The sequence below is a fragment of the Camellia sinensis genome, chromosome 1 (assembly GCF_055761805.1).
Source record: "Camellia sinensis isolate YWXY chromosome 1, ASM5576180v1, whole genome shotgun sequence".
NCBI classification, from domain to species: Eukaryota; Viridiplantae; Streptophyta; class Magnoliopsida; order Ericales; family Theaceae; genus Camellia; species Camellia sinensis.
Genome location: NC_138961.1, coordinates 20,864,211 through 20,884,122, shown reverse-complemented (window position 1 = coordinate 20,884,122; position 19,912 = coordinate 20,864,211). Strand labels below are relative to the sequence as shown.

At 34.2% G+C, this 19,912-nt stretch overlaps 1 protein-coding gene across 1 annotated transcript; it reads left to right on the top strand.

Annotated features, from left to right (window-relative positions):
- The first annotated feature begins 1,911 nt into the window (after window positions 1–1,911).
- On the top strand, window positions 1,912–18,710 carry MRH2 (Armadillo/beta-catenin repeat family protein / kinesin motor family protein). Its single transcript, XM_082873197.1, has 21 exons — window positions 1,912–2,254; window positions 3,617–3,717; window positions 3,936–4,058; window positions 4,536–4,721; window positions 5,414–5,635; window positions 5,794–5,953; window positions 6,263–6,412; window positions 7,207–7,295; window positions 8,904–9,116; window positions 9,377–9,511; window positions 9,911–10,090; window positions 10,438–10,617; window positions 11,184–11,309; window positions 11,476–11,604; window positions 11,963–12,080; window positions 12,360–12,452; window positions 13,277–13,402; window positions 13,771–13,896; window positions 14,514–14,657; window positions 14,750–14,878; window positions 18,312–18,710. The coding sequence occupies exons 1-21, from the start codon at window positions 2,056–2,058 to the stop codon at window positions 18,461–18,463; spliced, it is 3,081 nt and encodes a 1,026-aa protein (XP_082729323.1). The 5' UTR covers window positions 1,912–2,055; the 3' UTR covers window positions 18,464–18,710.
- The last annotated feature ends 1,202 nt before the right edge of the window (window positions 18,711–19,912 follow it).

Here is a 19,912-nt window from a genome sequence, read left to right as displayed (position 1 = left end):
ACATTAAGGCTAGTTTTTACTTTTATTAACGATGTTAATCTTGCATTTTAATTTGTATCTGTATGGGACTTATTTCATTGTTTTTGACCCAATGAGGGTATAGTGCTCCAAAATAATATTTTGGTAGAATGAATTTTGTTCTACAATTTTAACAAATAATTTAGAAACAAATGCCAACAAAATGTTTTGACCAGTTGAATAAAGAAAAAAATAAAAATTAAATCTTAAAATAATTATAAATCTCAAATGTTACGACCTAACCCTTACTAAACTGTCTAAGCTAATTTCATTAAATAAATTTAAATTTAATTTTTTTTTACAATAAGTCAATTTAAATTAATTTCATATAAAAACTTTACGAGTTTAACCAGATACTTACCAATTTGACCAATTTGAATGGCCACGGTCACACAAAACCATGTGTTTGATTATCATGAAAAAAAACAATTATTGGACTATGATCATGATCAACTTTACTCTTTGTACCAACTATGATCATGATCAACTTTGCTCTTTATACTTTTAATTGGTTGTTAACTACATATTTGCTTTATACTTTTGATTGGTTGTTAACTACATGTTTGCCGCCCTCTTTAAAAAAGGTCTTCCGAGTTGACTCAATATCCCAAATTTTGATATTTTTGCATTTGGACCACAAGATTGGAACCTACTTTTCAGTGGGGCCCCTTGATTCACCAGATGTGAACGAGACAAGATTCATGATGGGATAACAGGTCATTGTCATTGTCATTGTCAGCCAAATCACGGGCACAAACATAGTTACAGGAAGTTCTAGCAATTCTTCCAAAATCTGGGGATCCAACATTAGTTTATAATTTACAAAGTTACTCCAATGTTAATCAAATTTGTTGCTTAAACCAATTTTTTAATAGGCTTGTTTGGAAAGAGAGTTAGGCTATAAAATAAATAAAAATAATTTATAAAATAAAATATTATATTCAATCCATAATTATTTTTTTTTCTCACAACCATCAAATTAATTATTAAAAAAAAAAATCAATCAACTTTCAAAACACAATTTTTTTAGCTATTAAAATAATTAAAAAGTCAAATGACCAACTTTCCAAACAAGGCCAATAACAGTAACACAAAACAAACTATTTAGTTTTCGTTTGGCATTGATTTTTTTGTGTTGAGACTTTTTTAGTCTTGTTTGGTTTGATTTTTTTAATTTTTTTAACTTTTGTGAAAGAAAAAGTATAATTGAGCCAATTATAAACCGAACTTGTGCAATTTGATTTTTTTTAAATATATATAACTTAATTGAATCATATATTATTTAAGGTTAAATTGAAAATTTAACAAGTTTTAAATTGTATTAAAACTTAATTTATGTAATGAATCGATTTTAAGTAATCTTTTAACGAGTTGAACATAAATTAAACTCAAATAATTTGGTTTATTTTTAAATTTTTTTTACTCTAAACTCATTAAGACTTTGATGGACAAATTATCATCTTTATATTAAAATTTTCAAATAAATTCCAACTTGATCAAGTGGCTTTTCAAATGAACAATATCGTAATATGTGTTAAAGTCTGATGACTCGATTTGAAATTTAAAAAGTTAGGGATGGAAATGAAATTCAGCTAAAAGTTAAGATGAAAAAGTAAAATTTTAAAAAAATACTATAAATTTTAAATAATTTATCAAATTTTTTATTAAAATGAGATTCACATAAATTTACATGTGTATAAGTCTCACATCTATGTAAAAAGTTTGATAATAAATTTAATAAATTATTTAAAATTTATAACAAAACCCAAAATTTAATCCTAAAATAATTTGCCGTCTTGAAAACCCATACAAACCGACAAAGAACCCAAAAAAAAAGAAGAAGAAAGAAACGCGGGAAAGTATTTATTTATTTATTTATTAGAGCAATTTTGTTTCAATCGTGCCGTCCTCAAACCCCTATACAATCTTTCTCTCCTCTTTCTCTGTCTAGATTCCTTACTATTTCATTCATTCAGTACTCTCTCTCTCTCTCGCTCTCTCTCTCTCTATGCCTATGTGTTGAGTCTTGGGCTACTAATGGCGTCGTCGAGTTCTGCGTTGAGGTCTTCACAGAGGTCCGAGAGACAACACATTCCTCACGGACGCTCTTCTTCTGCTCTTTCTCGAAGCGTCGATGGACAACAGACTAATCTCTCTGTTCGCCCCAAACCCCCCGCTTCCCGGCGCTCTGTTACCCCTAATTCTCGAACTCGCTCTCACGACGATGACGACCCAGGTCTCTCTCTCTCTCTCTCTCTCTGTGGATCACTAAATGGGTATGAACATTCAAGTTCATTAGTGTAATCCCGTCGTTATCAATTTCAAAATCTTGATTTTATTGGACTTCATCTAAGCAAGTATAATGATTCACACAAGTTAAAAATTCTTGTAAATTTAATCTCCAAATGGTGTATTTGCTACAATGAAAGACTTTGACAGGGTCAATTCCCTTTTTGAGAGGAGAGGGCAAAATAATACTGGTTCTGCATTAATTTTCCTAGCACCACTGTGAAAATGGATAATGATTAATATAAATATATATATATATATATATATTAAGTTGACATAATTACATTGACATCTCTCAATGTTTTAATTCACATAACACCTGCGCCCTTTTTCATTAGTAATTAGTTAGTTATCTGAATAAAAAAAATTATATTATCACCTCTTTCCTATTATAATAAATATTTATCTTTGTTTATTTGAGTGCCTACCGACCATTGGCATTAGTTTCGGTGGCTTTAACCATACTAAAAGAGAAGTTAGTGTAATTATGTCAAAAGTGTGAGGCTACTGTATTTTCTCAGGACCTCATGGGAGGTGAGTGTAATTTCCCCTATTAAAGTTGTTCAGTTTAGGTAGAAGGGTGAGGTATCATCTCATAGATTTCCAAATTTGGTTTAGCTAGAATTATTGCTTGAAAAGTCTTGAGAAGAAAGCTTGTAGACTTTAGTGGACATCTAAATTTTTTTATTGGTCCAGAAATTGGTATATAACAAGTTTAAGAAACCCATATTAGTGCCCCAAAGAGTCATTTTGGAAGAAAAATTACATAAATTATTGAGAGAGATTTGATTGAAAAACATGTATGGTGTTTGTTTAAGAAACACAGATACTTCTAAGAAGGTGCCGTGTTTGTGTTAGATTAGTTTTGTTTTTATTTTTAAAATTGGGCACGCTTCAGACGCTGGGGGGACACACATATCAATCACTTAAACACATATGACATGCATTGCTAATTTAAAGAAAATAACTTAGGATCGAATAATAAAATAAAGATAATGTGGGCTAAATATTCAATCACCTTTTAGACTTTTTACTTTTAGGAATTTAGAGCTCAAAACTTCCTATTTATTTATGAATAAAGCCTTTTAAAATAGATATTAAGATTTTTTATTCACACTTATTTTCCATAAACAATTTCTAACTATTTAGCAGTTTGGAAATTCATTAGGTTATTTATTTCCTGTGCTTTATTCATTCAATTAAATACCATGGCAGCATTGTGGATATGACACTCTATTAGTACTTATTGCGAATTGGATTAATGAAAACTTGTATGAAGGGTCTAAGTTTGATATCTACCATACCACAGAACCTGGAAGAGTGAGAGTTGCAGTCAGACTTAGACCAAGAAATGCAGAGGATCTTCTTTCAGATGCTGATTTTGCTGATTGTGTTGAAATACAACCAGAGGTGATTGATTTATGCTGCTAATTTGTCATCAACCCAATTCCTGAACATTGATGTGAATGAAAACATACTTGGTAGTTGATTTCAGTTGATTGCAAGGATATACTTCTCATTATTAGTTTCCCCTCTCTTACTTGCATGTGCATGCTCACATTTCAGCAGTGACCAGGACCTTTAAATTAACATTTTTTTTTTTCTTTTTTTGGGTCCCCTTTATGTAGCTCAACAGGTTAAAGTTGAAAAAAAACAATTGGAATTCTGAATCTTATAGATTTGATGAAGTATTTTCAGAGAGTGCTTCTCAAAGGCGTGTTTATGAAGTAGTAGCAAAACCTGTAGTTGAGGTAAGTGATAAAATAGCTCAGTCATATCCCAGTTAAGAGATAGTTGTTTCTATATATGTATAGGTTTGTATCTAACATATTTATAATATTCATATGCCCTGTTTAATGTTGAAGCTTTGAGATGTTGTAACTGCTGAAAATCTTAATCCATATATGTATAGGTTTGTATCTAACATGTTTATAATATCCATATGCCCTGTTTAATGTTGAAGCTTTGTGACATTGTGACCAGTGCTGAAAATCTTAATCTCAATGACAAATGACCTAGTATTTTATCATCCTATAATCTTTGTAAATTATATGGTGCATTTGGAAATTCTATATGTATGTCAATGATGAATGTGTATGTGTATGTGCAGTTCTGTAATTGGTAATTTTGAAGCAAATATTTTCTGCTATTCTCATTGTTGAAAAAGAAATGATTACTTTTGGATGGTATGTTGATCATATAAAGCTGACTTTGATAAACTTTTGCAGAGTGTATTGAATGGGTATAATGGGACAGTTATGGCTTACGGTCAAACAGGTACTGGCAAGACTTACACTCTAGGAAGACTGGGTAAAGATGATGCTTCCGAGCGTGGTATTATGGTTAGAGCTATGGAAGATATACTTGCCAATGCATCTCCTGTATCTGATAATATTGAAGTCTCATATTTGCAGGTACTGAAATTAGTTTTCTGTTTTTTTGGTTAGTAGGTATGGAAATTAGAAATCAAGATTTACTTTTATATTTGAATTAAGTAGGCTTCTACTGACTGTTGAAGTACTTTATCTTCATCAGTTGGCATGGATGAAGTTACGTTTTGGATTGAGTTCATCAGCTGAGAAATGAAAATGTTCTTAAATAGAACAAAATGTTGTATAATTCTAGAAACTTATAGAAAACATGAGGAACATAAAACAGGATGTGTATAGATAAAAAAATATGAGAACTGACCAAGACATTCATCCGTGTAGTAACACAACCATGTAAAACACTAAGAGGCGATACACTTCATGCTAGTTAAAAATTTAAAATTAAAAAAAGCAAAAGCAGACCTTTTGTTTATTAACAAACATAAAGCTGTTAAAAATGGATTTCATTAGTCAATTTAAATTTTCACCTTACTAATATTATATGTGGAACTAACCTCATTACTTTTGTAACCGTGAAAATAAAGCAAAAATTGCTTAATACTATCTCTTAATTTCATCTTCAATATCTAGAAATGAGCCCATAAGCAAAAATTGTTTTCTTTCGAGCTTAACTTGTCATCAGATTGTTTATGTAGTTTGAAACCTATTCATGTTCTTTTTTTCATGAACTGTATCAATTTAATTTCCATAATAAAGGCATTTTGTTTCTGTACCAGTTGTATCTGGAATATATACAAGATTTACTTGCACCAGAGAAGATTAATATCCCAATTGTTGAGGACCCCAAGACTGGAGAAGTGACATTGCCTGGTGCAGTGGTAGTTAAAATTCGAGATCTTGATCACTTTTTTCAACTACTTCACACTGGTGAGGCAAACCGTCATGCAGCAAATACAAAGATGAACACAGAGTCTTCTCGTAGTCATGCAATTCTTATGGTGGGTCATGTCAGATTCTAATTTCTTGATTTAATCCTCAAGTGTATAGAGTATAATCAACATACTTAATGACTGTTCTTGAAACTTATTACCTTCCATATCCGCTTTTTTTCTTTTCCTCTCCCCCCCCCCCCCCCCCCTTTCCACTGTTCCAATAGGTTCATGTTCGGAGAGCTGTCCATGAGGAGGACAATGATGCTCCTTTTCATGAAAAAGACAGTAAAAGGGATTTATCTAATGGTCACGGCATTCCTACTGTACGAAAAAGCAAGCTGCTGATTGTGGATCTTGCTGGATCTGAGAGATTGGACAAATCTGGTTTGTTGTCATACCACAAATCTGAAATACTCCTTGAATTTCAAACTGCCATTTCTGCCACTGTTGTTCTTCTCTCTCTATCTCTTGCTTGTTTTTTCCCCTCCCATTTGTTTACTTCCAAGTGTTCAAATGTATCTTCATGTGGGTTAATAGTATAAAATTCTAATCCTTATTTTTACCCACTGAAATGATAAAATAGCAATGTGCTCTATTGAGCATTGAGTTAGAGTCTTTGTATGGTAGAATGGTGATTTGCTTTTATCTAATATATTATTTTTCAGTACTTGATGCTCATTTTTATTTGTGCAGGCAGTGAAGGCCGCTTGCTTGAAGAGGCTAAGTTTATTAATCTTTCTCTTACTTCCCTGGGGAAATGTATAAATGCATTGGCTGAAAACAGTCCTCATATTCCTATTAGAGATTCTAAACTAACGAGACTGCTTCGTGATTCATTTGGAGGTCATTCTGACAACTCTCACTTTCATATGCCTTTCTAAGCACAATAGACTTAAGTAATCATGATTTAACAATATATAGGTTTTTGAATGATATAAACTTAATTCACTTAAATTCCTTGATTAAGCTAATCTTCCCATGTTAGGGTTTCTACACACCAAAGAATGGCGTATAAATAGCATGTACTTAATCATCTTCCAACAACATCATAGAGCATTTTTTCATATGAAATATAACATGCCCTAACATGCAATGGAAATACTAATATCTAGGATATCACAAAAGGCGAGTAAATCGACTGACCTTGAAACACTAAAAATTAATCATTATTGCTATAAAAAAAGGCTCATTGTATCTTCGCTACATTTACGAAGGTTTGTACAGATGGAACATGGATGTAAGGAAATTAACAAAAATCTATCCAAATGCCCTTTGGATTTTGCTGAAGCATTCAGACTAGTGATCACCACCATGAATGTCAAAATGAGAGCAATGATAACATTAGTAGAAAAAACAAAAATGACTGCACTGAAAGCATTGGTTTATCAAAGACTGGAGAGGCTGACTAGAATTTATTTTCCAACTCCAAACAATAGTGTTACGCTAATAATCATTCGCACATTTTATGTTTTTGTAATTCTACAACCTGGTTTCAGTTCCCATTGTGAGACTTGGTTTACAAAAAAAAAAAACTCATTTAATTGATAGGGGATTTTATTGAAGTAGAGTATATCTCAGTTGTTTGCATTCTGTTTATGTTGGTTTCTATGAAGATTTATCTTTATTTAATGAAACAGGCTCTGCAAGGACATCACTTATTGTAACAATTGGGCCGTCTTCTCGACATCATGCTGAAACCTCAAGCACCATAATGTTTGGACAACGGGTGAGTTAGATAAAGCACTTCATCATTCAAATATAACCTTTACACCTCATTTCATGTCTTTGTTCACTCACTCTCTTTGCATCTCGTTGACATTCTCTTGATTTTGAGCTTTCAAATAGTGTGATACTTACAACTTAATATTTGGCATTATCTGTTTTTAACATAAAACTTTACATCCTCCAGGTTTCTTGCTGTTTCCATCTGTTTGACATTCACTTGTTTTCTATTTATTTGACCTCTCAATCCAGTGCTACATGTGTGTGTTGCCACTGACTGTCTGGTGTTGCTAATTTTGAGAGTAGACAGAGGATAATGTCATCTGCTGTGCCATTATTGGTCTAATTCTCTTTGGAGAGGAAAGTGTGTTTGGAAGGGAAATATGCATTGCATTGCCAAGGTTGTTAATGATTATGGTGTTTTGCAGACAAGAAATCATTTGAGTTGCTATTTAGGAAATAGATTAGAGAACCAAGCAACTAAGTTACTTAACAAGGTACTTCAACAAGAGGAAACCTTTCTAGAATGGGGAGTGGAATGGAAAACTCGTAGAGAAATGAAAGCAAAAAAATTTGGTAACAAATCATGGGAAATAGGAAGCTAACTGAAATTTGATACTAAATGGCATAGAAAAACTTCCAGAGAAAAGTCTGACAAAATTGATATGAAACACTGTTAATAATGTAAATTGTGAACTGTAAGGAATAACTGAGAATAAAAAACAACGCCCAATTAGCACACATTAATGTGTGTTTGGGAGGGAAAAGATTGAGTACACACCTTACCATTGGCATAAGGAATAACTAAGAATGTTGCATGAAAAATTATTTTTTACTATTGAGAAAAGGTGTTGGAAGCATAAAAACTAGAAATATAAGGAAATGCGTTCCTCATAAGTTTCTTTTGTGTTTCCAAATAGCTTCTGAAAGTTTCCTACAAGATTTTCAAAATTCCCAAAACCTTCCTTAATTATTCTGATAAAAGTTAAGAAAATTCCTTCTTAATTTCTAAAAGAAGATAGGAGGAAACAGGGTTTTTCCCCCTTGAAACCAAGGTTTCTCTGCAACTTTGATTGAAGCTTTCTCATTGTGGAGGCCAGAATAAATACAATTTTGGAGGCCGGAGTTCATTCTACAGCAATAGAGCCTATTTATCGGCTGTAAACAACCCTAAAAACTCATGGATACATTTGCGAATCAATCCTACCTAACATTGATGCTGATACCTAATAAGATTCAAACCCTGTCACTAAAGCTATTAAAATGTCCTTAAAGAAATAAGAAAACAGCAACATTAATTGAAAGAATCCTAATGTATCATCAATGTATCATCTTTAGTCATCAATGTATCATCTTTCCGTGGGTTCCATATCAATTGAGCTGCATCAAGCAGCCTCTTTTCTTTTTTCTCCCCCTCTATGTTTTATGGCTAAAAGGGTCCTTTGGTTGGTGATGTAATGGTAAATAGTCTTTCAAATGTATGACATCTACAATCAAATCAAAAAGAACTTAGAATATAGTTTTAAATGTTTGTTATGGATATTTTTCTTTTGAACAACTTTGTAGAATAGTTGTCTTAATCATGGAAGCTTAATGTTTATTGCTTTTGCAGGCCATGAAAGTTGTAAACGTGTTAAAGCTTAAGGAAGAATTTGATTATGAAAGTTTTTGTCGGAAGCTTGAGAATCAGGTGGAGCATCTAACTGTGGAGATTGATAGACAACAAAAGTTGAGGGACAATGACAGAGTTGAAATGGAAAAAAACCTCAGAGAGTGTCAAAAATCATTTGCTGAATCTGAAAAGAGTTTAGTTACAAGGTCTGAGGTAGTTGTCTCTCTTGTTGGTATATGTTTTAGAGTTTGGATTTGATGATATTATGGCTGTGTTTCAGTTCACACTTTCCACCTTCTAGCTTATTCATTTTATTTGGAGCTATTGGTGCTCTAGTTTTGTCCTTTTTAGGTGTGTATGTGTGCACGCGTGCACGTATGCGTGCGTGTGCGTATGGCAATATGTTCTGTTCACCAGCATTCTTTGTTTATTTTTTAAATTACTTTCTCTAAATATGTTGCACTTGTTTGCAGTTTCTAGCAAAAGAGAATGGTCGTCTGGAAATAAAGATGAAGGGCATATTAGATGAACTGAAGCGTCTAAAAGATCATAATGATTTTATGCATGATGAAGTTGAACACTTAGAAATGAGTCTAAAACACAGCAAGGTATATGAAACACAGAGTTTCTTGTTTTTCTTTTCTTCTTTTTTCCTGCCCTTTTTATTCTCTGTATATTCTAGTCTTCTGGTAAACTATGAACTAACCCCAACTCCCAATTTGAGTACACCTTGGTGCTTAGGTGTTTCAAATCCTTTTTATACAGTTCTCTCTTACTGCCCAGTTAAATTACTAGAAGAAAAGTAAACTTCTGATCAATTTCATCTATATGGTAGTCAAGACCTTTGCTGTGTGCAGGTTTTCTTATTGTTTCCTAGTTTTAAATTGCATTTCTTCCTTGGATCTAAAGTTTTGGCTTTACAGTTTAGAAAACAGTTTATTTTTGGTTACTATTATTTGGGTCTACATGTGCACAAACACTAACTGTGTTGGCTTGTCTGCTAGTAGCAATACCAGCTTGACAGTTCTACGTATCAGAAAGTACTTGCAGATACCACCCAGATGTATGAGAAGAAGATAGCAGAGTTGATGAAACAATTAGAGGAGCAGCAGGCTCACTCTGAAAGTGCTGAAGAACAGTTAGATGTGATGAAGAAGTTGCTAAGTGATCATCAAAAGACAATGCAGGTTAACCATCTCATTAAATATGGAAGGACGATGTTCCTCTTAGCCCTCTAATTCCAATAATCAATTTATAATGAGTCTTCATTGGTCTTTTTAATCTTGTAAACAGATTAAAGCAGTGATTTCTTGGTACTTTAAAGTTTCAAATCAATATTTACCGCGAGAATTGTTTATATGCATTTTAACACGACAAATCTCTTCACAATAGATTTTAAGCCAAGTCTGGTAAAATTTTAAAAGCAGTTCAAATTTTTGTTGCTCCTAGAATCCTAGTTTCAGCTGACAAGAGTCTTTAGTTCTGATGTTTTTGTTTCTCTCCCCTCTCTCTCTCTCTCTCCCTCTCCCACCAGCAATATCAAAAGGAAAATTCTACATATCAGAAGGCTTTCTCAGACACCAATCAAATGTATGAGAAGAAAATAGCAGAATTAAAGCAGGAACTAGATGATGGGCATGCCCGTTTTAAAGGTGTAGAAGAAGAATTGGATATGACGAAGACGCAATTAAGAGATCATCAAAACTCAAACCAGGTCAAGTGTATTAAAATATGTGAAAAATGTATTAAAAAAAATATAAAAATGTAACTGTTTTTTTGCATTTTGTGATTCTTAATGAACGCCCATTGGGCAGTTGTTAGTAGGACCCCATAAGGTAAATCAACTGATTTATGATTCAGTTTTTGGTCCATGATTTTTATATTTGTTTTATTCTTAATAAAAAATAAAATAATAAAAATAACAAGTTCAATATATGGATCTATGTTATACAAAACAACCTATGTAGTGCTATTCACCAATATTTTCCCTAAATGCCATAAAAAGGTAATGCTACATGAGTCCACTTGTGCCTTGTCATTAAGCTCCCCTACTATTTACCATATTTTTGGACTTTGATTTAGGGAGAAGAGTGAGGATAAATATTTCAACAGATGAATTATTCAAGAAATATGATAACCAAAACTTGTTGCTTTTAAATAATATTAATAATAATAATAATACCTAACAACTTTTTTTGTTAATAATTATTACAGCTATTGTTGCGATTGTTATCATTGGTTACTATTCACTGATATTTTTCTTCTTTTTCTTAATTCCAGATTCAGGGGCAAAAGGTGATTGATGAGCTTAGGCTGAAACTACAAGAAAGTCATCAGCTGCATCAGAAGACTGTGAATGAACTTGACTCTTTGAAAGCAGAATATAAAGTTCAATTGTCAGACAAGGTATGGTTGACAAATAGTATTTCCATGTGTAAAGTTGAAATCAATGTACTTTTAAGTATTCTCATTTAGACACTCTTCTATGGTATGAGTTTTTTGCCTAGCTGAAATGCTGATATTGTACTAACAAGACTTCTTTTTTCTTCCCTGTAAATTTGGAATTATTAAGGCAACATTGAAGGAAGAACTTAATGCTGTGAGGCAGAGCCTTCTAATTGAGGAAAAACAAAGGAAAGCTTTTGAAACTGAGCTTCTTAAATCAAAGATGCTTGTGCCTGAAAATCATGATGACTTTGAGGTAAGTGGTTCAATGTTCTGTATTCACGGGATATGCCGTCCATGTTTGTTGAATTGTTGATTACCAACTCATCTGAAAGCTTAAACTATTAGAGAGAGGGACAACTTTATTGCTTATATCCTCAACATGCCCCCCCATGTGGCTAGGCTCTTCTTCATAAGTGGCCAAACACGTGCAAATATTTTTTAATTATCGGGTAGGTGGTGAGATTTGAACACAGGATCTATTGCTTGCTTTGATACCATATTCAATTGTTGACCACCAACTCATCTAAAAGCTTAAGCTATCAAAGAGAGGAGAAACTTTATTATTGATATCCTCAACAATGTTCTAAGGATTTACACCTTATGTTCCACAGGACAAGAAATCATACATGAAAGAGAATATGGTTAAACCACTGGGTTTACATAAATCAAACCAATCAAGGGAAACAATTTCCGGTCAGAGGGCCACAATTGCAAAGATTTGTGAAGAAGGCAAGAAATTTTATGTTTTATTTATCTCCATTCACCCTATGCAATAGTTAGGCATTAATTTTAGGTGACCAAGGTGCTAGGAACACTTGAACCCAAGTTTTTGGTATGGCATTCAAGAGATTGTGTACATGTAAAATAACTTTTTGTTCAAATAATGCCAAAGGTTACATTTGCACCCATTCCAAGCCTCTTAGGGAAATTTTTTTAAACCATATAAAGTTCAACAATTCCTCCCTCCTTTTTAGGTAACTTACAAGATTTTCTACTTCGTGCTTCCAGTTGGGCTTGAAAAAATATTACAATTGTTAACATCTGGAGATATCGATGTCCAAATCCATGCTGTAAAGGTGGTGGCTAATCTTGCTGCTGAAGGTACATAACAGATTACTGTTTTTGAGTTGTTTCTGTGTGTCCTAAACTTGCTTGTTGCATGCATGTATGTGTGAGTGAGTGACTTGATGCTCACTGTGTAGTTCTGCACAATTTACAAATTGTTATGTTTCGATTCAAATGAAATATCAGAATAAGCATGTACACAACATATTTAACTATGAAGTACAAAAAATTATACAAATTTTGAAGTGTTAAAAAGTTATTTAAAATTTCTTCTTAAATGAATTTTGATTTTTAGTAACTCAAACAAGTGCTCATTCTTCTTTGAAAACTTCAAAATCAGTAAAATTCTGTTTACTTCTTTACGGGCTTTATTTGTGATATTATTGTGGTTTGAGCAGCTAACTAATCAGAGCTTACTTACCAAAATCTGGATTCTTCTGCTCTTAACTAAAACTAAGATATATTCAACGCCTTGAGAAATGTGAATGACAAAAACAAAGATGAATATACACATTACACAACTCTGCTGCTATTCATTCTAGCCTCATTCCTATTTCATAACCTTGGTGCCTTTATCTTTCTTGTATCCTTTCTCTGTTGCCATGTGGTACGATGTAAAATATTAAATAGTCAACATGTCAGAATATTGTTGGGGCATAAGATAATCTGTACTTTTTTAGTTGTCATGAAAGGCTCTGCTTTAGACACTCTGATTCCCCAATTAAATTGAAAGGTTATATAAGAACTTGTTACTGCTATACTCATTTTCTTCTCAAGGTAAACATTCGATATATGAAAAATCTCATTATCATATCCCTCCCCCCCAAAAAAAATTTTCATTTTCTTTTTTGCCTTTTCAGATATCAATCAGGAAAAGATTGTGGAGGAAGGTGGTCTAGATGCACTGCTCATGCTGTTGCGATCATCCCAAAATACAACCATACTTAGGGTGGCTTCTGGAGCTATTGCTAATTTGGCAATGAATGGTACTGTGAATGTTTGCATTCTCTTGGTTTAATATTTTCTTCTTTCCTCATTGGGCATATAGATTGTTTTTAATATGCGTTCAGTTGGTTTTAAATTTAATTAACACACCCATATACAAGACAAACCAATTTAATTGCTTTCCCCAACATAATAAACCTTGATCTATTGTTAGAAAAAAAATGTTCTTAAATCAAAGATTTTGCCAAATAATTGCAATGGTAGCATAAGCCTTGTTCCTGCATTTGAAAATGCCTTGTAATCCCTCAGAAGAATGTATTTGTTTTGTAATAACACCTTTGATTAAACACATACTAACACATGTATCCTTGAGCTTTTGTTAAGTGTCTTTCATCTTCTCTCTTCCCAGAGGCAAATCAAAGCTTAATAATGAATAAAGGAGGTGCTCGACTCTTGGCAAATACTACGTCCAAAACAGATGATCCCCAAACTTTAAGAATGGTAGCTGGAGCCATTGCAAATTTGTGTGGAAATGGTAAGCTCAAGGTGATTCTGCAGTTGATGTATCGAAATCATGTTGTAGGATGGGTTTAGATACGTAATGTACTTCAATCTCATCTCTAATGCCTTGATTAATATTGCAAGTCATATGAAACGTTTTGTTATATTAAATACTTGGTAAATTTTTAAAAACTTGTCATCACCTGTCATGTTGAGATACTTCTGCTCTGGTCTTATATACTGCATAAACGAATTGTTGTTTGGTGTCTTGTATTTACTGTACACTCAAGAGTACTGTAAGTCCTGAAGACTAGGTGGTATATGTTGTAGTTATCGGGTCGGGTTTCATAGTGTTACAGAATACATAGCTGCGTTGAGAGGTTGAGAGTCATGTAATCCTTATTGAGTGTGGTAGATTTCGTTTTCTATCTACCATGGATGTATGCATCCAGTCAAACTATGTATATCTTGTGTTCTTGTTTTTTGTGTGCGTGCTTGTTATTTTATTTACTGCTCTATCGTGTGATTGAAACCACGATTTTGCACAACACAAAACCACCTGTTGCTGAAGTGTTTCATGAGCATTAGAAAAGTAATAGTATGTGGAACAGAGTCTTTAATATTGATGCAGAGCTCTTTGTTTCATAATAGAGAAGTTACATGTGATGCTTAGAGAAGATGGAGGCATCAAGGCACTCTTGGGAATGGTTAGATCTGGGAATAGTGATGTCATAGCACAGGTTGCCAGAGGAATAGCTAACTTTGCGAAATGCGAATCCCGAGGAATTGTTCAAGGTTTGTCGAGGTTGTACTTCCATAATACACATATATTAGATATATATGTTATCATTTCTAAACACGAACATGGATGTTTTTACCCACTGCAGGACATAGGAGAGGCCGTTCAGTCCTAATGGACGATGGTGTGCTTACATGGTTGATTGCCAACTCTAATTCTGCTTCAACTTCAAGTCGACGCCATATTGAGCTTGCTCTTTGTCATTTAGCACAAAATGGTATGCTACTTTTTGGTGTTTTTTGTTTATAATTTAGTTCCTTTTTCTTTTCTTGTTTTCAATTTCTTTTTAAGTACCCTTAATATTTTGACACTTCTAATTGAACTAATGGAAGAAGCATAACACTTGGGGTTTACTTTATAAATTTGTTTGTCCAAGAATCCATTTAATAATAAATAAATAAAAAAACTTGGAAATTAAAAAAATCCTATAACTATTGAGTAGAACATATCAAGACTCTTCTGAATCTCTGTGATTCAGAATAAGTTTCAGTTTTCTATTTTGCTTTTGTGATCTAAGACCTCATTTTCATTCTTTTCCAAAGAGAAAAGGCACTATTCATATATTTTTTCCATTTTTTCCTATTTTAATTTCTATGGTCTCTATAACATTGTAAAAATTAATGTATTATTGATTGATGTTTATATTCATGATGTATTACAAGATTGATCTTGATTGATCTTTTGTATTACAAATCAGAGTGGCATTATATAGGAGAGGGTTTGGGTAGTAGGTGAAGAGTAGTGGAGTGTAGTAGGTGAGTGTGAGTAGTGGAGTGTAGTAGGTGAGTGTGAATGGTAAATTCTAACAGCCCCCCGCAAACTCAAGGAGGAGAGAAACTAACCAACTTGAGTTTGGAGAGAGTAACAAAACAAGAAAATACATAAAAATAAAAAAGGATAGGAGACACTGTATGGTCGTGTCAGACCGTTGGTCAAGACACTGGATGGTGGTGTCATAACGTTGTAGAGGACACTGTATGGGGGTGTCATAACCATGTAGAGGACAGTTTATGGGGTCATGTCGGACCGTTGTAGAAGACAGTTTATGGGGTCATGTCGGACCGGTGTAGAAGACAGTTTACGGGGTCATGTCGGACCGTTGTAGCAGACAGTTTACGGGGTCATGTCGGACCGTTGTAGAAGACAGTTTATGGGGTCATGTCGGACCGTTGTAAAAACTAACCGGAATCAATGTCGGGACAGTTTACAGAGTCTTGTCGGACTCTTAAAAAGTTGCACCCTCAAAAGGTGTGCCCAATTTTGTCAAAAGGCGTGCCATCAAAAGGCGTGCCCAATTCATCAAAAGGCGTGCCATCAAAAGGCGTGCCATCAAAAGGCGTGTCCACTTTGTCAAAAGATGTGCCATGAAAAGGCGTGCCAGTTTGTTGGGCGGCAAGAGGCGCGCGATACGCGCGGCTGCCTCGGCTATTTAACCAAGACGAAGGCTGAGGCTGAGGCATACCATTCTGAAACCTCTGAAACCAACCCTTCGCTGAAAAAACTCTGCCTCTGCGGAGAGAGAAACTGTGGAACACTTTGTTGCCATTCTGTCACCAACCCTTCCGAACATTACCAGTCTGAAATTGCTATTTCGCTGAAACACTCAGCAACCCATAACATGGCCTCGTCTTCCCGTTCAGCTACCCAGAATATGGCCTCTTCGTCCCGTGGTCTGCTCACTCTTTTTCCCGACCTCAACGAGTCAACAAGAGAGATCACTGGTGCGGTGGCACTGGAACCTCAACTAAGCGCCCCGGAGTTTGCTCCATTAAACTTTCCGATGCGGTCTGTGGAGCAAAGAATGGCAGTGCAGTCGGATGTGGAAGCCAATCAGTATACATTGAAGTCATGTGTGGAAACCATGACTGCGGTTACAAACTTGTCGAACCGGCTGCAGAGTAGGGCAAATGAGGTGCAGCAGTTAAACTCCCAGCTGGCTCTGCTCCAACGCATGTATAAGGATGCGCGAGCAGAGATAAGTGTGCTAAAGGCGGAAAATAAGGAGCTGAAGCGGAAGGCCACCGTGATGTTCCGTTTTGGAGGTCCGCCACATGCTGCAGTGGAGGAGTATGGGGGAGTGAACGTGCTCGGTGGACTAGGAAGCACGGAGGCAACACCGGCAAGGGCCACCCAGGACGGAGGCAAGAAGAAAAGACCGGCGGCTGAGTAGAGAAGAAAAATCCCACTGTGGGTGTGGTAGTTTTGTTTTTGTTTGGTTGTTTTTTTTTGTTTTTTTGTTTTTTTTTTTTTTTTTTGTGTAAAAGTGTGATCGGGGTTGTTCCCTGAGATAAATAAAATATGATTGGTTGTGCAAATTTGTAAATGGTTTGCAATGGTGTTTGGTATTTTTTTTTTTTTTTTTGTTTTAATAAGAATAATAATAATAATAATAATAAATAGGTATCATGGAGTGGGCGGTGATAAAAATATGATTTAGAAAAAAAGAGGAAGGTGGTGGAATGATGGGTCAAAAAGTAGAATAAAAGAGAAAAAAAAAAAAAGGTGCACATGAGTTGGTATGTCAAAAAGTAGAATAAAAACAAAAGTGCACATGGGTTGGAAAGTAACATGACCTCGTCAATTATTTGTCCATAACTAGTTCCTTTCTCCTTAAACCAGTATGGGATTTTTCTCTTGGTAAATATGATGTTATCATCGGGGAGACCCGGCAAAGCAAATGTCTCTGTAACATAGAACAAGAACCTGGGAATGCCGAGGCGAGCACCAAGGTCGGCAGTCCAGGGATGGAACATGTCGCTGACGATGCAATCAGGGCGGCGTCGTTTGAAATGATCGCCGATGACCTGCGATTTTGGACGCCGATCACGAGGTTGAGATTTTCTGGCGAGGAAAAGAAGCAGAAGCTTCCGAGATCGCAGGATTCGCCTCTGATGGTGACGACGTAGGCGAATTGGACGGCGATGATGAGAACACCGAAGACAAAGAGTCGAACCAGAATGTTCCTCAGTAAGCTTGGCTTAGACTCCATAGCTCTCTGTATATACTAAATCTAGAGAGAGGGAGAGAGAGCCGTGGGTCTCCTTGGTTTGATGCCAGGAGAGTGTAAAAGAAATTGAGAGAGAGATGTGGAATTTGTGGCAGCGGAGTGAAGGAATGTGTGGAGGTCCGGCGGGCGGCCAAGGCGAGGCTGCCGCCCGCCGGTGAAGTAGAATTACTAGCTTCTTAACCTTGCTCTGATACCATGTAAAAATTAATGTATTATTGATTGATGTTTATATTCATGATGTATTACAAGATTGATCTTGATTGATCTTTTGTATTACAAATCAGAGTGGCATTATATAGGAGAGGGTTTGGGTAGTAGGTGAAGAGTAGTGGAGTGTAGTAGGTGAGTGTGAGTAGTGGAGTGTAGTAGGTGAGTGTGAATGGTAAATTCTAACAAACATGGATGTTTGTGGATTTTATTTTCATTTCAATGTATCAGTCTTTTTTTTCTTTATGGAGTCATTACTGGATGTTTAACTCATAAAATAAAAATAAAAAAATTGTGTAGATTGATAGGACCCAATCTCATCCCCCCCTCTCTCTCTCTCTCGCATTTTCAAAACCTGGTATGGAAACAATGCTAGAAAATTCATTTCTAATAGTTAATTCTATTTAGAAGTACCAATTATTGATGGCTATTGCAGAGGACAATGCCCGAGATTTCATATCTAGTGGAGGGGCAAAAGAGCTCGCACGAATATCAGTTGAGTCAACAAGAGAAGACATCCGCAACTTAGCAAAGAAGACTCTGAAATCAAATTCGACATTCAAAGCAGAGATGCACGCAGAATGGTAGTAAATTGTGCAGAATTGAGATATACAATTCTTTTGTTCAAGTTATTTACTCTTTCTAGAACTCTCATATGTATATTTCATGCCAAAGTAGGTTCTTGGGTTGGCACATGTATGTATGTATGTATGTATGTATGTCCATGATTGGCTTCTGTTGTCTAATTGGGCACACTGGAATCACATATATTTGACGGTAAACTCCAAATTTTGAATAGAGAAAAGTATATGGAAAGTGTCAATACTTAAGAAAATTGTATGTTTTACATCAACATTTATGGTGGTTTTTCTACATGATTTGGTGAAAGTTTGTGAGATTGATATACTTGAAGAGTTTAGAAATAGTTTGTGATGATGTATTGTTCGTATAAAATGAACAAATACTAATTTAGATGTTAATGTTATGAAGAAAGATCAATGAATGTATACCATCTTAAGGACGAAGAAAATAGTTTTGCCATCGAATGACAGTGTGATTGAGGGTAATGGGAAGCTTCAATTTTCGCACCACAAGTTATCAGTTCACACGCGTGATACATACTTTACTTCACACCATCAACTGCATATTGCGAACCTCTACCACCCTTGGTCATGAACAATAAGAGAGGGCGTTGGGGTTGCTGGGGGAAGAGGTGGTTGCAGGGAAGGGGTGACTGGCAACTTAGGGAGGGGTTGGAAGAGATGGTTTGTAGTGGCTGTGATTAAGATTAGGGAAATTCTATTTGTACACCACAGAAATTCTTAGCGCATATTATTCGTGTCGTTCATATACTTCTTTCGTTCCAAAATAATAGTCTCTTTTAGATAATTCAACTTTTTTTGATAGTACAATTATTGCATTTTAAAAATATTAATTTTTCAAAATTATTCTTTGATAGTATATTTTTTTTAGAATATCAATTGTCATAATTATATTTTTTGTGTTGTTAATGAATTTAAAAGAAGGGCAAAATAGAAAATTCATTTTAGTTCTTGAATTTTGAAAATGGACTAATATTTTGGGACCATAAAAAATAGAATAAGAGACTAATATTTTAGAACGAATGGAGTATAAATTATCAAATATTCAAATATAAATTTATGAATAAAAATGTGTGTTTGGTTTGAGTTTTTTGGATAAATTTTTTTGAAAACAGAGTTTTTTATTTTTATTTTTATTTTTTAAATTTTTAGTGAATATTTTCAAAATTTTAAGCATTTTTTTTACCTTTTTAGATGCACTTTACTAAATATATCTAAAAAGTAAAAAATTTGTGAAATAATATTTTAAAAAATTAATAAATACATAAAAATATGAAAAAATATACTGAATTCTCGTATTTTTTATTTTTATTTTTGGTATTTAGTGAATTTTTAAAAGAATTTTTCACAAAAAATATACTTTTTATGTATATTTATGTTAAGTGTGTCTAAAAATTAAAAAAATTATTTAAATATCAAAAAAATTCAATAAAAA